This window comes from Budorcas taxicolor, chromosome 22, assembly GCF_023091745.1.
Source record: "Budorcas taxicolor isolate Tak-1 chromosome 22, Takin1.1, whole genome shotgun sequence".
Classification (NCBI taxonomy): Eukaryota; Metazoa; Chordata; class Mammalia; order Artiodactyla; family Bovidae; genus Budorcas; species Budorcas taxicolor.
Genome location: NC_068931.1, coordinates 25,318,987 through 25,337,686, shown reverse-complemented (window position 1 = coordinate 25,337,686; position 18,700 = coordinate 25,318,987). Strand labels below are relative to the sequence as shown.

General features: G+C 41.7%; 1 protein-coding gene across 2 annotated transcripts in view; it reads right to left on the bottom strand.

The window, feature by feature from the left end:
• Nucleotides 1–17,079, bottom strand: part of GAREM1 (GRB2 associated regulator of MAPK1 subtype 1) — a 232,954-nt gene extending 215,875 nt beyond the window's left edge. For both annotated transcript variants that reach the window (XM_052660476.1, XM_052660477.1), the window contains exon 1: nt 16,959–17,079. In XM_052660476.1, coding sequence (XP_052516436.1) covers nt 16,959–17,079 — 121 coding nt within the window. The remainder of the gene's footprint in view (nt 1–16,958) is intronic.
• Nucleotides 17,080–18,700: the final 1,621 nt, after the last annotated feature.

Below are 18,700 nucleotides of genomic sequence, written 5' to 3'. Positions count from 1 at the left end.
CAGTCTCTGCCTTATGGAGGTCATAACAAGTCAAACATTTTAAAGTTGGAAAATGTGGTATGATGGAAAATTATGCTGTGGTTGTATACAACAGGGAACCTTGCCTTGTCTGTTAAGTGTTAAATGTGACCCTGATATTTTCTGTTAGAGATGGATTACACGGAACATTCCTTGATTTTCAATCTGGATTATCTTCTACCCTGTAGCGTGACATCCACTAAGAGTCCTTGTTTTACACATATGCTTTGCACTTGAAATGATCTGATGCAAAGATACTCCATGAAACTATCCCAGTTCAAATAATCTAGGATGCCATCACTTGTAATACAATCATTATTTTACAACAATCAAGAAGAATAAATGCTGCTGATTAAACTATGAGATGCCATTAATTATCAGATGCATCCCAATTTCATAGATATTGAAACATGTACCTTAGAACCAGTGAAATATGTTCATTTCTACTCTGACATATGTTCTTACAAATTAAAGATCTTCTGATTAAACAGTACAGCCAAATATCAATGGTCTACCAACAATATTTTTACAGTGAGTTGGCTTCACTAAGCCTCAGAATATTTTTCACCTTTTCATGAGGTTAATACATGTAATTACAATTCACTAAGTCCTAAATTAAGACATTGGCTCAGCAGTAAAGAATCCACCTGCAATGCAGGAGACACAGGAGATATGGGTTCGATCCCTGGGTTGGGAAGATCCCCTGGAGGAGGAAATGGCAACCCACTCCAGTATTCTTGCCGGGGAAATCCCATGGACAGGGGAGCCGGTGGGGGGCGGGGCCTACAAGTCCACGGGGTTGCAAAGAGTCGGACACTAGAGTGACTGACTACAAATGCGTATTAGGTCTATTTAAGGCTTGAGAGAGTTTGAGAAGTCAGAAGACTGGGAAAGAAACTCTTGAGCTGAAGCAGAAAGATGTGGCTGCTGGAATTATTGTCATTTCAAGTCCAGAACTTGCTAAAAGGTCAGAAGAACACAGTGTGTACACCTGTGTGTGTCTGGAAGCAGAGCTTGCAAATAGGGACAAGCCGGAGTGTCCGGAGGTCCGTGGGGCAGGGTCGCATCTGGTGGACCCAGTAGACCCTGTGAAATGTTACAATGGAAAGAGAAGACAGGATCCCTGCTCTTGGGCGGCTTAGAAAGACATCTAAAAAGAGAAGTGATGAAACTTTTAAACACACCTGACTCCAAGCTCGTAAAGTCTGGAGGACTTTCTGGAACGCAGGATTGAGATTTTGCTGTAAATCTGCACAAAGGTCACAACATACAGTAGAAAAAGTCTCAAAGAATGATCTCTGTATGAATTCTCCTCTTGCACTTATTTCTCATTTTTTCATGCAGTTTGGGACATTGAGATATCACATCCACATTTCCCCGTGTTTTTCCTACAAAGATTTAATTTTGCTCCTTGCACATGAAATTAAGAGGAATGAGGAAGACAATGCCATCCACAATTTGTGGGGAGGTACGGAACATAAGAGAAATTTAAGCCTTTATAAATGAACAGATGTGAGTCAATATGGGATTTTTAAGCAAGAAACACACATACACATTAAGAATAGTGTGTGAAGTATGCTCCTCATCTCCAAAATAATGAGGTAAATCAATACACTTTCAATTAAGTAGTTTAAAAAAACAAGCTGAGCTCAACTTGCAATTTCTTCTGAAACTTTGAAAGGTGCAAACTCTCTCTTTTACACACACACACACAGACACACACACAGCAGCTTAGTCAAGTATCATTTTAAAACAAATCCCTCCCTGGAGAAAACTTATTGCCAAAGCATCTGGTCTGTGCTTTCAGAAGGCATTTAACAAGTTACTATCATTTCCCAGACTCACCAGGGTAGCACTGACTTTCAAATGAATTAAAATTTTCTTTAGAAAAACAAATCTCAGGCCTCCCACAGCTATTGGAAAGGAAGAGTAAAGCAAGGTCAGAGGCAGATCTAGCCAAACTCCTTTCTTTGGGGAATAAAGGGCTTGTTTTCAGATTTCGGTAACCATATATGTTTTCACATCACATCCCAAGGCAATCCCTGAAAGACAAGTATGGGTGAAGTGTGGATTTTCTACTGTTAAAGAACAGAACAAATTTGACAAAGATAGTTCAATTTAGTAAGCCTACTTCTGAATAAATGGACTGGCACAACAACAGTCTGGAAGAAAATAAAAATCTTATGTCATATGCAAAAATTAATTCCAGACAGACTAAAGACTTAAAATTAAAAAATCTTCCTAGAATATCTAAGAAAATGCATATACAATCCAGGAGTCACTTTCTCAGCCAAGAGTGAAAACACAGGAAAAAGAGACTTGTCTAAATAAAAAATTTAAGCTCTTGAAGGGATATATATAATATAAACAAAGTCAACATATTCAGTAAATGTAAATAAAATATATCTCTATAATACACAAACGGCATCTAGAAATCGCCAGGAATAAATATACAACAGAAAAACCAGTAAAAATTATTTCAATTTGCAGAAGAGTACCTCTAAGTGATAAACAGATACATAAAAAGGGCACACAAATCACTAATGGTCAGAGAATTGCAACTTAACATAGCAAAGATCTTATTTTGTATCCATTAGGCTGGAAAATACTGCTTGTACACTTCGTATCTAATGGTTGTCACAGATTTGGAGAGATGGTATTCTCATACATCAATAATGGAAATGAGTATTGTTTTTTCAGACAGCATTTCAGCAATTTCTATTAAATCAGTTCCACTTATGTGAATTGGGTTTTGATATTGGGACAGAGGATTCCCAGGTGGCTCAGTGATAAAGAATCCACCTGGCAGGTTTGATCCCTGGGTCAGCAAGACCCCTGGAGGAGGAAATGGCAACCCACTCCAGTATTCTTGCCTGGGAAATCCCATGGACAGAAGAGCCTGGAGGGCCTCATTACAGTCCATGAGGTCGCAAAGAGTCAGACACAACTGAAGTGACTTACCATCCATGCACTGGGACAGAACACCTACTTTCCCTAAACTGTTTCTTCTAAAAAAAGATTTAATTTTCGTCCTTGCATGTGAGATTAAGAGAATCAGGAAGACAAAGTCATCAAAGATGTTTCAGGGGACAAGTAAGAGGTATGTGATAGAAACCACAGAATTTTATAGAAATAATGAACAAATGCGTGACATTACATCCATGGAGGTTTAGTGAAGTATAGTTAACAGGGGCCAATAACTAGAAATAAGTTGGACATCAATCAACAGAAGAATGAGTAGATCTGCACCATGGAATATTATGCAGCTGTTAAAAAGGAATGAATTTGTTTTATACCAGATGGTTTAGAAAGATTCTCAAGAGTGACAGAAACAGGAAGCCAAGAAGTATGTAAAAATAAAGAAGTATTAATAGATGTAATACAATTCCATTTTCACAAAGCAAGGACAGACTCCTATTTCAGTATATGTCTTTGTATCAAGGTTGGTTGGATCTGTGGGTGTAGAACCCATGGATACTATGGCCAGTTTACTATACAGACTTCAGCATCAGTGGATTTTGGTAACTGTAGGAGTTCTGGAATCAATTTCCCAAAGATACTAAGGGTGGACTACATATCTAATGTCTATGCAGGATTATATGAGTAGGGAGGAAATATGAAGCAAACTCTTGGATTATTAAAGTGGATTGTGTGGGTAGACAGGATTGGATTGGAGGCATGAGGGTTGACATGAAGGGAGAAAAAAAAAGTGGTAGCTAAAATTCCTCATTTCTCTGAAATTATAAGAGTGTGGGAGAGAGAAGAAGAGGGGATGCATGAAAGGACAATCACGGTTATCTCAGGGTGGTGGGACCTCAGATAACCTTAAGTTTTAACATATTTCCATGTATTCAAATTCTTAATATTGAATACATGATGTTTATAATTGGGAGAAATGAAATTCTACTTCATTGTGACAATTAAAAAAATTAGATAGACTGTAAATGATGTTTATAACTTAGTTCATATATTTCCCTTCTTCCTTCCCTGTCTAGTCTTCATTTACTAGCGTGAAACTCCTCTGACATCGACTGTACTCAAACTGTGAACAACCTGCTCAGATTGAAATCTTCCCAACTGAGTCAAGAAGAGAGCAGACTGGAGGGAGGGCAAGAACAATTTCAGAATTCCCTGATCCTCTGTGCAGTTGGCTTGAGGCTTCTTCTCTGATGCTAAAAGATTCTCTTAAAGTCATCTTGTACTGTGCTTTCAGCAACTGCCACCTCAACCTTCTGATAAAGGCAACTATTTATAGAGTTCTCAGGTGTCAAGCTGGCAACAGAAAATATTTTTGATTCCCCCATCAATCACTGCCTATACACAGAGAGAATTAAACCCAGCTTGCCTCCTCTTATCTCTGGCTCCCTTCTTAACCATTACACTGACGTCGACACTTGCACAGATATTCAGCAGAGGAAATGAAACGACATTCAAACTATCACATTTGCTTCCCTCCTGGTCTTGAAGTTATCTGTGAATCTCTAGCATTTATTCTCCTGCATTCATACTCAAGATTCTAAGCTTCAACAGACTCTCAAGTTGCTGAAACCTAACTCTTACAAAAAGAGAGACTAGGAAATGGAACAGAAACTCTAACTGCCCTAAATACAGCACTTCAGGGTTCATTATATATTACACACACAAAAAATGACATTTTCATACACATGTCCATTCATTCTTAGTCTTTAAAATCAAACAGTGGTGAACTTAGTTTGTCAGCTTAGTTTTAGGCAATGCACAGGAATTTGTCAGTGACGTACCAATGACGAACTATCCATGACCTGAACTTAAATAGTGTACAATTGTAATTGCTAACACATAATATGGTTTTTACCAAGATTTTCATGAGATTATTGACTGACCACAATGCAATATGGAACATAACATTTAAATCCAATATCCAACTTGATGAAGAGAAGTAAATTAACCATAATTATTCAATTTCAGAAACAGGTAATGCCTATTTATGAACGTTAACCAGAGAAAAATGGAACAGAAGTTTATAAAGTGATTAAACCCCCATGAAGCCTGGAGATTATTATAAACATCCTACAAAAAAAAAAGAAAAAAAAGAATAAAGGACACTAGGATTTCATTTTTATTCAGGAGCTTTGGAGGAAAAAAAAAAACTCTACCAAAAACAACTGAACAAATAACTTATAAAATTCACAATATGAAGCAATCTGAGTTTATTCTAGTAGCCTTCAAAGTGATGCAAATTAGAAAAAGTACCAATTTTTAGATCATCTAAATTAGCAAAGACTGAAAAAAAACTCTGATATTCAATGATGTAGACTGATATTCATTAACTGCTAATGGTGCAAACTTTCCTGGCTACAATTAGCAATACACATCAACAACCTAAAAAAAAAAAGAAAGAAAAGAAAATTTTTAATCCCACTTCCAGGAACCTCAAATAATGAACGATGTGTAAAACAGACAAATTTAAGTATAAAGATAGCCTCAAAAAAATGACATTCAAAACTAAATGTCTAGTAAGTAGAAAATGGTCAAATAAATAATGGTTAATTGATAACAACAGAATTGCATTCAGTCATGACAATTTTATTTTCAAAGAAGATTAATAATGAAAGAAAATGCTCAGGATATAATGTAAAATTTTAAGTTTTATATACAGTTTGGGCTTCCCTGGTGGCTCAGACAGTAAAGAATCTGCCTGCAATGCAGGGGACCCAGGTTTGCTCCCTGGGATGGGAAGATCCCCTGGAGAAGGGAATGGCAACCCACTCCAGTATTCTTGCCTGGAGAATCCCATGGACAGAGGAACCAGGAAGGCTACAGTTCACAGGGTCACAAAGAATCGGACATGACTGAAGGAATAACACTTTCACTGTCATATACAGTTTAGGGCTTCCTGGGTGGCTCAGTGGTAAACAATCCTCCCACCAAGGCAAGAATCGAAGGAGACTCAAGTTCCATTCATGGGTCAGGAAGATCCCCTGGAGGATGAAATGGCAACCCACTCGAGTATTCTTGCTGGGAAATCCCATGGACAGAGGAGCCTGACAGGCTATACAATCCATGGGGTTGCTAAGGGTCACACATGACTTAGCAACCAAGCACATACACAGTTTAGTCTCACTTTATATACATTCTCCATGTATGTGGCATGCCTGCATAATAGGAAAATGTAAATAATGGTTACATAACAATTATATAACCTCTGGAATTAACACTGATATTCACTTCTGTCATTTTCTGTCTATGTTTCCCTATAGTAAAACTCTCTATAATAATGATATTGGGGGTGATGGTGGAGAATAGTAAGTATGTTATTAAAAACGAAAAAAACAACCACTAAGCCTCTCTGGTAAAATAAATAGTTTTAAAACTTGGACAACTATCCCCATTGTGTGCATCAGGTCAAGGGCAAAATCTGAAAAGCAGGCAAACTAAAAAAGAATGCAAGAGTGCCTTCTAACAACGTCTTAAGAGTATACAACTTTTCATGCTTACTGAAAAAGTACTTCCACCTCTAATAAAGAGCCTCTTATACAGAGCCGCTTTAAGGTTTTAGCTCAAGGATGAAGAGAGAAAAGTTGGGGCAAGAAGTGCCTACTCTCTTAACCGCAGAAGAACCCAAACAACGAAATGTCTAGGAATTGGGGCCCAAGGCATGACTGTTTTAGTAAGTTCTGGGTAGAAGGAAGGAAAAAAAAGAAAGAAAAGGAAAGGCATCAAGGCAAAAATCTAAAAGACAGAGGCTGATGGGTAACTCCCAATATTCAATGACCCCCTTTCCTGCACTGTGCCCAACTAAGATTCCACTTGCCTTCCTGTCCACATAGGAGTGTGTAAGTCCTGACCAATGAGATGTGAGTGCAAGGCAGTGCAGGATCAATGGTGAGACATACCCTTGGGCCCTTCCTTCTATCTGGGATGCAGACATGATGGCTAGAGCTCCAGCAGCCACTGAGAACCATGAAGTGAAAACGGCCTGCTGAGGATGACAGAGCAGAAAGCCATGAGAAGCCTAGGTTCTTGTCATTCTGCCCTGTCATTCTGGGCCATGTTTCTTCAGATGCTTGTTATTTGAAAAAGAAAGAAATCTCCATGTTGGATAAGCCATTATTGCTATTATTTTTTTTTTTTTTTGGTCCTGTTACATACAGTTAAAATTAACCTAAAGTGATGTACCTGGCCATGATAAGCTTCTGAAAATTTTTCTCTTGATCCTGTCTACTCTCCGTGGCTCCCTTCCTCTTAACGGACCAAAGAGTGGACCAAAATAAACAGGAAAAAATAAAAGTAAAATATCTTAATAAAGCTTTATGTTATTTTTAAGTAATCTGAACCTTCATGAGCTCTCTCTCTCTTTTAGGCATAACTAATTAAGTTGTTTTTAACTTGGATGTGGTGTTTCATTGATTTTATGAGTCAGTGATCCAAGTCAGGAATCCAAAATGGATTCCTCATTACTTTATATGTTAACCTGAAACAAAGTGAAGATTTCATAAGATAAACTATGGAGGATCAGGAATGACAATGAAATAGATATTAGGTCTTTGATTCTAGCCATCCCTTACTTGCCCACTCAAGGAAGAGAGAGGCATCTGCATGGATGAATGTCCTGGAGTTATTCAAGTGAATTTCCTCTGGCATTTCATTAACCTTTTTTTGAATGGATGACAAAGTCTCTTACAACCAGTGCTTCCTAATTACCTACAAGATAACAGATATGTTTAAAAATAGCAAAGTAAATATTTATCCTTTTCCAGTTACTTTTAGATATTTGAATCTAGTTTCCTGCTAGGAGGAAAATACTGTCAATTTGAACTAATTATCAAGGGCAAAGTTTCATTTCTAACATCTTAACATCTATCACTGAGAAAACTATCACCTTGGGAAAACAAAAAAAACTGACCAAGGAAATTTTTCTTTACTGAATGGAAAAAAACAACAGAACACAGCCTATTATTCAAAAATCTTCACAAGGATACACACATAAGCAATACTCACAATTCTATTCCTCTCTAAGCTATAATCAGACCTAATCATAACTTACTGTACATGTTAAATATTAACCTAAATAACAACTTCATAACTATAAGACTTCACATTGCATTTTAAATTCAATAACTTGATATTCATTAAACAACCATTAAGCCATCAAAGCTCAAGTGGTATTTAAATATTTATTTCAAAGTAGGTTTAAGAATTAGCAGAATCGATTAAAATAACTTGCCTTATAAAGTAATTCATCTACAGGGCTAGAAAAGGGCTCAGGAAAAACTGGGTTTTCCTCCTCCTCCTACCACTATGTAATACTCCTGCAATGGCATAAAAGGAAACTCACTGTCTGGGATTAAGAGACTATGGTTTCAAGTCAATCTTGGGGCTATTCTAGGAAGACAACAACTGTACCAAATTAGCAGTAGTAGTTTTGTAACACTACTTAAACCAAGCGGCTTGCTTTGCTTAGAAGTAAAACTTCTAAGAGCTTCTGATGCTCTGAGAAGATGAAACAATGGATAGTTAAATGGTGAGCTGGCTATCCAATCAGGTTCTTGCTTATCATAAGAGTTGACTAGCTCCAAAGATGTATGGCATTCTAGGTGCTACAAGGCTAAAAACTCAATGACATACTACATGTAATATGTGAAGAAGGCATCTGAATTTCAGAATGAAAGAACTAGTAAGAAAGCAAAAAGAAAAAAAAAAAAGGCCTTTAAAAACTGAGTTTTAATTGCTAGAAATAATTTAAAGATGGATAACTAATGAACCTAAGAATCATTATTTCATCATGATCTTACCAGTCTCTACTTTTCCTACTGCTAATTGTAGGACCTATCACCTTAGTTTGTGTGTCTCAACTGAAACAAAAGTGAAATTCTGTCAGACTTGCAGAGGCCATAGACAGCTTTGGTAATCTATTTTGGGCCTTAAAAATTTTAACACTGAGATTTATTCATTCATTTATTCAATTCTTACTGAATGCCTCCTACATACCAGGAAGTGTGCTAGGAGCTGGGAAATCATGATAATTTATTAAATTTTTTATACTTTTAATGAAATTTGGGTAAATGTTTTTATGAAACTGGGAATAGGGGTGGAGGTTTGAGATGTGGGGAAACAACTTCATGTGGAAATGTCATCTAAAGAAGAATTAATCCCATGAGATTTAAAAAATATTTTAGCAAGCATTTTATATTTTATCAAGTATGACAAAATAATACATAAAGAGTTATTTTTCAAGTTGCATATAATAGCTGGTTTTCTTAAGATTGATAGTCCTGCTAAAGACAAGAAGGACTTTATGAGTCTTCCTAGAACTGCAGCTTTGTTAGTGAAAAGACAGATACCTCAGGAATCTCAGACAAAAATAAATGAGTTTACAAGCTGGTCGACTAAAACTTGCTATTTCAATAAGGAAGCCAAATGAGGTAAAGAGACTAAAATACTTTCTTTAAACTATGATACAGTCAATCACAATGATCAAACCAGGTTTCCTTTTACAGATGAACTGAGCATCTCAAGATTCTTTTTTTCTCGTCACGTGGATACTCCCTTAAGACTTTCAAAATTGACATCTTATTTGAAAAGCAAGAGCGTTTAAAATAAGGAGCCACGTCCAAATCTCATCTTATGAGTCTAAATGTTGATAACCATCCACTGTCCTACACAAGATCCTGTTATGCATCGCCAACTCAAATACATGATAACTAGAGGAAAATGACAGTATATAAAAGAATATTCAAGAGACTTTCTTCAAAACCTACCTTGTGTATAACATACTAGGCACTTCTTTCCTGCTAAGTTATTCAACTACAGATCCTCAGAAAATCTTCAATCCAATAAAAGCATTGATGAGTGCCCACTAAAAATTTCAAAGATAACACTTGAATCTAGAAACACCTGTGACACTTTCAAACAGCCACGTGGAGCCTCACAGCCATCTGAGTGGCCACAGTTGTTTCTGCTCCATCAGCCCTCCAGGCACTTAAACGGTAGAGTTAAGAAAAGGAGCTCAGTTCATTTCAGTTGCTCAGTCGTGTCCGACTCTTTTCGACCCTGTGAATCGCAGCACGCCAGGCCTCCCTGTCCATCACCAACTCCCGGAGTTCACTCAGACTCACATCCATCTAGTCAGTGATGCCATCCAGCCATCTCATCCTCTGTCGTCCCCTTCTCCTCCTGCCCCCAATCGCTCCCAGCATCAGAGTCTTTTCCAATGAGTCAACTCTTCGCATGAGGTGGCCAAAGTACTGGAGCTTCAGCTTTAGCATCATTCCTTCCAAAGAAATCCCAGGGCTGATCTCCTTCAGAATGGACTGGTTGGATCTCCTTGCAGTCCAAGGGACTCTCAAGAGTCTTCTCCAACACCACAGTTCAAAAGCATCAATTCTTCAGCGCTCAGCCTTCTCCATAATCCAACTCTCACATCCATACATGACCACTGGAAAAACCATAGCCTTGACTAGACGGATCTTAGTCGGCAAAGTAATGTCTCTGCTTTTGAATATACTATCTAGGTTGGTCATAACTTTTCTTCCAAGGAGTAAGCGTCTTTTAATTTCATGGCTGCAGTCACCATCTGCAGTGATTGTGGAGCCCCCCAAAATAAAGTCTGACACTGTTTTTACTGTTTCCCTATCTATTGACCATGAAGTGATGGGACCACATGCCATGATCTTCGTTTTCTGAATGCTGAGCTATAAGCCAACTTTTTCACTCTCCTCTTTCACTTTCATCAAGAGGCTTTTTAGCTCCTCTTCATTTTCTGCCATAAGGGTGGTGTCATCTGCATATCTGAGGTTATTGATATTTCTCCTGGCAATCTTGATTCCAGCTTGTGTTTCTTCCAGTCCAGCATTTCTCATGATGTACTCTGCATATAAGTTAAATAAGCAGGGTGACAACATACAGCCTTGACGTACTCCCTTTTCCTATTTGGAACCAGTCTGTTGTTCCATGTCCAGTTCTAACTGTTGCTTCCTGACCTGCATACAGATTTCTCAAGAGGCAGGTCAGGTGGTCTGGTATTCCCATCTCTTGAAGAATTTTTGACAGTTTATTGTGATCCACACAGTCAAAGGCTTTGGCATAGTCAATAAAGCAGAAAGCTCAGCAGAAAGCAAATACCAAAGCCCCCAGCATACCACATACCTGGGGCTTGGAATCAACTCTGTTTTCTCCACACAGTGAGGAGAGAGAAACTGCAGCTATCCAGCCAATGCAGCTGCCTCCAATGCCTACCATCTTTATTTCTCTCTCCCTGGCAGTTCATGCAGCCTTGGTCTTCTTTCTTTCAGCAAGCAGGACCATACACTCATTTTTCCTGCTGTAGACAAGCATTCTTTGAACTAGGGTATGTGTCTGAAGCAAAGCCAACACTTCCCAAGGGGTTCATCATCACAAATATGTGCTGTGCTTGGTCGCTCAGTTATGTCTAACTCTTTGCAACCCCATGGACTATAGCCCACCAGGCTCCTCTGTCCATGGGATTCTCCAGGCAAGTATACTGGAGTGAGTTGCCATGCCCTTCTCCAGGGGATCTTCCCAACCCAGAGATCGAACCCAGGTCTTCTTCATTACACGTGGATTCTTTACCGTCTGAGTCACCAGGGAAGTGAGTCAATTTCCAAGTCCCCAACTTTCAAATATTCTCCTGTCTAAAAACTGATCTGCCTGAAACTGTAACTGTGATGGAAGAACATCCCTCCCAGGATGAATGGCAGCTGTCCTTCATTACCTCCCCCTCCCAAAGGTCCTTCTCCCACTTTACAAAAGCAGTTCCTCTGCATCAACTTTCACCAGATCTTTCTAATCTGCATTACCCCAGGGTGTAAAGATCCCAGGGCACAGGGCAACTAACAAAAGAACTAATGAAAATGCTGATCCCTGCTGAGGAGCGCAAGTCTCCACCCCATTTGAGTATCTCCTTTCCTAACACAGCTAATTTCCACTTCTTTGTTTTAAACAACCTGAAATATTTCAATAAAAAGGGCCTGTGGCCAAATGAAATACGAAATACTAGTTTTTGATTTATATTCTTCTTCTTTTTTTTTGGTACAGAAAGTAAGGCAGTGATCAATAAGACACTGCTTTGGGAAAGATCTCTGGTGTTCTCTTTATTTACTACAAGTAATAAACCCTTCCTTCTAACAGAAAAAAAAAACCAAAACTATATTCCATTGGAGTAAAATTCTGTAGGAGAAAGGAAATGGAAATATGAATTTAAGGAAAAAAAAGGAAAGACGTAAAAATTTTAACTGTTAAGAACTTATTCATGAATTTCAAAAATGAATAACGTTGAGAATCAAATATGAAGTGAAGTGAAAGTCACTCAGTCGTGTCCGACTCTTTGCAACCCCAATTCTCCAGGCCAGAATACTGGAGTGGGTAGCCTTTCTCTTCCCCAGGAGATCTTCCCAACCCAGAGATTGAACTCAGGTCTCCCGCATTGCAGATGGATTTGGTGGCTCAGAGGGTAAAGCGTTTGCCTGCATTGCGTGAGACCCGGATTTGATCCCGGGATTGGGAAGATCCCCTGGAAAAGGAAATGGCAACCCACTCTGGTACTCTTACCTGGAAAATCCCATGGAAGGAGGAGCCGGGTAGGCTACAGTCCATTGGGTCGCAAAGAGTCAAACACGACTGAGTGACTTCACTTTCTTTACCAGCTGAGCCACAAGGGAAGCCCAAGAACACTGAAGTGGGTAGCCTATGCCTTCTGCAGGAGATCTTCCCGACCCAGGAATCAAACCAGGGTCTCCTGCATTACAGGCGGATTCTTTACCAACTGAAGTGAAGTGAAGTCGCTCAGTCGTGTCCGACTCTTTGTGACCCCGTGGACTGTAGCCTGCCAGGCTCCTCTGTCCATGGGCTTCTCCAGGCAAGAATACTGGAGTGGGTTACCATCTCCTTCTCCAGGGGATCTCCCCGACCCGGGGATCGAACCTGGGTCTCCCGCATTGGGGGCGGACGCTTTAACCTCTGAGCCACCATGGAAGCCCGTTACCAACTGAGCTATAAGAGAAGTTATGAGGGAATCAAATATAGATTCTACTAGAGTTTTTTAAACAACACAATAACTTGAAAAGTCAATGTTGACAGTATGATGAAAGATATCCTCTACAACTATTTAAACTGTACAACTATATAAAACTATTAAACTAAGATGAAAAGTTTTAGCAATTAATTTAGAAATGTGTTTAGAGTACAGGCTTTTACAGAATCTTTCAGGCGCTGTAAGAGCAAAAAAATTGAAAGAGCACGGCTGGAGAACAACTCTTCAGAGCACTTCCAAGAAAAAATACTGAAGAGACAGAGAAAAAAGAACAATTTCCCCACCTACCTACCCCTAAGTGTGGATGGGCTGATGATGGGTGAGGATCAGTATTCTCTCCACCCTGTCAGTCATAAAAACATTTGTTGAACCTGGTTCTACAGCCAACAGTTTCCAAGACTGATGATGAGGTTAAATATCTGATTTTAACTGTGTTGCAAAATGGGGTTAGATTCTGGCTGAAGAGATGTGTTTCTTAAGGAGAACCTCTAGAGTACTTTTCTTTTGGTCTCCAGAAAGACTCATGAGGACATACTGTGGTGGTGGTGGTTTAGTCACTAAATCGTGTCCGACTCTAGTGATCCCACAGACTATAGCCCGCCAGGCTCCTCTGTCCATGGGATTTCCCAGGCAAAAAAGACTCACTAATTTTGTATTTATCTTAAATAATGACAAATTTCACCACTGGGGGTGGAATAGTGACTGTGTCTGGCAATTCATGAGTGACATGCAGGAGGCAAAGAACTGGAAAGCTCTTACCGTGTAGTTAGTATGTTAAGTATGGCAAACGCCCTAAAGAGTGCTCTCAACAGGCATGTCTACATACCCTAGACCCTCAGACTCTACTTTTTGCCTTCTTTCTCTGATTCTTTACTTTCTTCTCTGCCCCTTACCGCTTTTCAGCCACTCCTTTGGGAAGCAGAAAATCGTCTAAATATGATGGATGAGGCCAGCACTTAATTCGATGTCTACTCTGTTCTAAAAATATTGACTTTCCGGTCCTCCAGCTCTCAAGAGAGACAGTGGGGCTCTTTAGAGCAGACGTTAGACCTACTCTAAATCTACTCCTGTTTAGTATAAGGAGGTAGTACAGTTTAAGATAAAAGGTCTGTCTTCAGAGTTGGAAAGTCGGCTAAAAATCACAATCCATCATTTACTAGGTATGTTGCTCAATTTCTCCAAACCTCAGGTTCCCAAAGTCCTTAAAATGGCGTGCTAAGGATTTGAGACAAGATATATCAAGCACTTAGAAACCGACCAGCACATAGTAGGCATCCAATAATCAACAGTTCTGAAATTAGATGTTTGATTTTTTTTTTTTTTAATGATTGCTTAAAATCAGCCAATAGTTTCCTCTTGGCGTAATGTCAACTACTGCCATGTTTTTCCATTCCTTTCTAACCTCTCTGAAAACAAGTGATTTGGAAAATGACTACCTTTCATGTCTAAGTATAGGGTGTATGTGTGTGTGTATAAAATGTACCTGCAGCACTAAAGCTGGCAAAAGGACATACACAGGGATGAGGGCTGCACAAATTTCACATACAGCATGGTGGCATGTCCTTAACGTGTTCTGTGCACTGCTGTGACACATTTAAAAAATAAACATGGAATCTATGACCAACTCTTTTAAAGTCTATCCAAATTTAATTGGTAATCTAACACTTTCCACCCTTCAAATTAGTAAATTTTATTGGTTCTAGTTGTTTGTAAAATACTTATTATTTTAAGGTTGTAGGGAAACTGCTACTCCCATGATTCTCCCTTGAGCATGAGTACAACCTTTAGTCTCTGAAGCAATTTGGCAATGTGTAACAAGGACTTAAAAAGGATTTACATGTTTATTCAGCAGGGGAGGAATATATCCTAACCCAAACAAATAGATTTATGTATAAGAGTATTCATTACATCACAACTTAAAATTCATAAAATGAAGCAGCTTTGGTGTCCACTGCAGGGGACTCGATACATGGTACAGCCATCATCCCATGAAACAGCATGCAGCTTAAAAAAAGTTTTGGTTTTTTTTTAATAAGATGAGACTAAGTGAAAGGACCAAAGTATAAAGCAGTATTTGGCTATGATTCCAAATTTGTACATGCCACTGTGATCCTCAAGCAGTAATAAGAGAAACTTTACAATACGGAATTGGAATTACACATAGTGATCAACATCCATTCCACAGCTTGAAAGGACACACTGTTAAGACTTGCTACCCACGTCCTAATTTGAAAAAGAAGTGTGGGATGAGTACACTGCTGATTCAGATCCTTTTTATGAATGGCAGGGAGAGAAGAAAGTGGATTGTAAAGCTGAAAGTTATGTCTGCAACTGACATTCAGCCTCTTAAAATTTTGTTTAATGAAACTTTTGGGTGACTTTTACACCACACACATCCATGTTCACCATCTAGCTATTAAGTTTTGGTGAAGTGAGCAGAGATGAGAGATAGGAAAAAGTGAGGAATCCTATAACCTTTCAGTATTCACAATGTCACACAATGTAAGAATAAATGAAACTCAGAGTACACACACACTCTCTCTCTGATTCAGACCTGCAGACACATATTTAAAGCACTCCCACTCTAAGCAGAAATGCCTCAAAACATACCACCTGACCATCCCTGAACTCACCTGCCCTTCATCACTAGTTTCAGAACTCCTAGCTTATTCCCAATGCCCACGACTACCACCACCAATTAAACAAAGCTAGTAAGCACGGGGAGACTGTTTTACAGTGATCTTGAACTCTCCTGCCTTTATTTTTCACAGCAGTACTTCAAACGTCTAATCTAACTCCTCAGAAGAAAGGGAACAAAAATGCCTTTAGATGCTTATAACGTCTCATGTTACACATGCCTGGACTCCAGAGAAAAAGGAGCAACCCAAGTCCTTTGAGCAGAAATGACACCTTTCTGCTCAGTGCTGATTTGGCGTGAGCTCAGCTTTATCAACTTGCCTGCCGGCCTGGGCCCAGGTGCTTCAAGCAGCCCCATAGCAGAGGCCAGCTTGTTTCTGCAAACAGTCTGAAATCGCATGAAGCCAAAATCAACAGAAGTTCTTACGAAAACACAAAAGGCAAAACACACCTAAACTGCCACCTTGTCTGTCACAGCTCTCAAACCGAAAAGTATCTTGACAGTATGCACATCTATCTACCTGTTTGCAGATGTCAACCTGCAGAACAAACAGCTGGGAAACGTGGGGTTAGTCTCTGGTTGTCAATTTCAGGAAACACGAGCATGTCTTAGTTTTGAGCTCGGGTTCCAGGTCAATACAGGTTTTCGGGACTTCAGTTTTTTTTCCAGGCTGGAAATGCGCTAAGCTAATAATTAACCTTAAGCATACCATCACCTCTACTAAAAACATTTGCTACACACAGCTCTAAATTACTTTCAGTTGACTTAAACAAAACAGACAAGCTGTAATAAAAGGTCTCTGAGAAATGTGATCTCTTTCATTGGTCATCCAGGACCTTTCCCCCTAAAATCTGCTCCTTCTTGGGGAGCGGCGGGGGAGAGTTGCCAAAATAAAGATGCCACCCAAAGCACAATTATTTTGTGAGAAAGTTACCTAAGCTAACTCTTCAGGGTTTCTCAGGTTGAGTAATTCTTGCAGGCGGGTAGGGAGGGACAGCTCGCCTCCCAGATTACTATCTGCAGAGGTTTCCCTAATGTTGATTTCTTTTTTTTTTTTTTGGCGTCCTTTTTAATTATCCTGCAAGGGCTTTGATTTTCACATCTCTAGCTGCTGCTGGGGGGAGTTGAGAGCGACGCGCCAGGGCTGCGGCAGCCGCGCGGGCCAAGTCCAACGCCTGGGGGGCGGGCAGCCCACTCCCCACAGGGTCCCACCCTCCCCGGCTCAGGCGCGCACAGCCCAGCCAAGACTGCGGTTCGCGGGCGGGGACTCACCGCTGTCCAGCCGCGCGATCTGGGGCAGTCGGTAAGTGCTGACCAGCAGGTCGAGCGGAACGGCCACCGAGCTCCACTTCACATCCTTGAGGCTGCAGCCCAGCGAGGGCGCCGGGTCCATCTTCCCCGCCTCCTCCGGCCCCGCGCTCCCGCCGCCGGCACCACCCCGCGCCTCGGCGGCCGCCGCTGCTCGCGCTCGCGGAGCTGGGACGCGCGAGGGGCGCCCGGCACTCCGGCCGCGGGCAGCCCGGGGGCGCGGCGGCGGCTGCGGCAGCCGGGAGCGAGGGAGGGACGGAGGGGGCCCGCGGCCGGCTCAGCTGCCGCTGCGGGGCATGGCTGGGGCGCCCCGCGTGCCCTCAAGCCCGGAGAGGACAGGCAGCAGCCCCGCGGCGGCCGGGGTGGCTGCGGCGGCTCCCGCTCCGCCTCCTCCTCTGGCCCCGGGTCTGCAGCTGCGGCGGCCGCCCGCTCGCCTCCTCCTCCTCTCACCCCTCCTTCCCTCCGCCTGGAGCGTGTGAGGAGGAGCCGCGGGTCTGAGAAACGCCATAGCAGCGCTCCCAGCACTGACTAATCAACAAGGTGCGAGCAACGCCTGCGCAGCTCGGAGAGACCCCGCCCCCGCCTCCCCGGCGCCGCCCGCCCCGCCCCGCCCCGCCTCCCGCTCGGCCTCCCCCGCCCCCCGCAGCCGGGCGGGCTCGGCTAGGCGGCGGCTCCAGGATCCGGCGGGCGTCTGGGCGCGCTCCGCAAGCTTTAGCTCTCGCTCCCCCGTCCGACCGCTCCGGCGCCTTGCAGCCTCGCCCGGCGCCGCCGCACGCCCGCATTCCTTCGCTTTCCCCGGGCCTGCCCGGAGGGCGCCCCGGAGGAACGCGGCGAGCTCGAGAATCTCACTCGTCCTGAAGATGTAGCTCCCTCTCGGTCCATCCCTCACCGTGGCGCTGGAGTTGCTGTTAAAGGGCGCAAGAGATCTGTGTGGTGCCCATCTCTTGAGAGTGCCACAGCTGGGAAAAGCATCCATCCCTTGGCTTGCCTCCCGCCACCCCGCCCCGACAGTCCTAAAACTCTCCAGAAACGCAGCTGGAAGTTACCCCCTTGAGTCTAGACTCAAGTTTTAAGATTATTTTACACCAGACTCTGGCTACAAGGAGGAATGAAAAAGGCCTAATCACCGAGAAACAGAAAGGTAACGAATTATCAGTATCCACACAAGGGAAGATGACTGTCGGGTTGGCACCTTCATTGTACCTACCGACAAGCTGCTGGAGACGGCAGAGATTGAGACCAACAGCCACAGACACGCCAATTTACTGGGAGGCGACGGGAACCAGCTGTTGTCACATGCTTTTCTCACTCATTTCCCTCCCAGGGTTGGACTAATTCTCGTTTTCTAGATATACGTACCAAGACATTTGGTAAATTGGCAAGATTGAGCACTTGTAGATAGATATGCCTGGATTCAAGCCCACAGTCCACTTTCTGTGATAAACACTCTGTTTTCCCCAATATTGACTGTGGCCTACTCTCTGCAGACAGAGCTCAGAGGTAGCTGTAAGATTCCTGTTTCTTTAAGCACATCCTCACTTTTAAGTGCTACTTTTTTTCTTTTAAGATTATTTTACACCAGGAAAATAATGGCTTCCCAGGTGGCACTAGTAGTAAAGAACCCACCTGCTAATGCAGGAGTCACAAGAGGCCTGGGTTCGATCCCTGGGTTGGGAAGATCCCTTGGAGAAGAAAATGGCAACCCA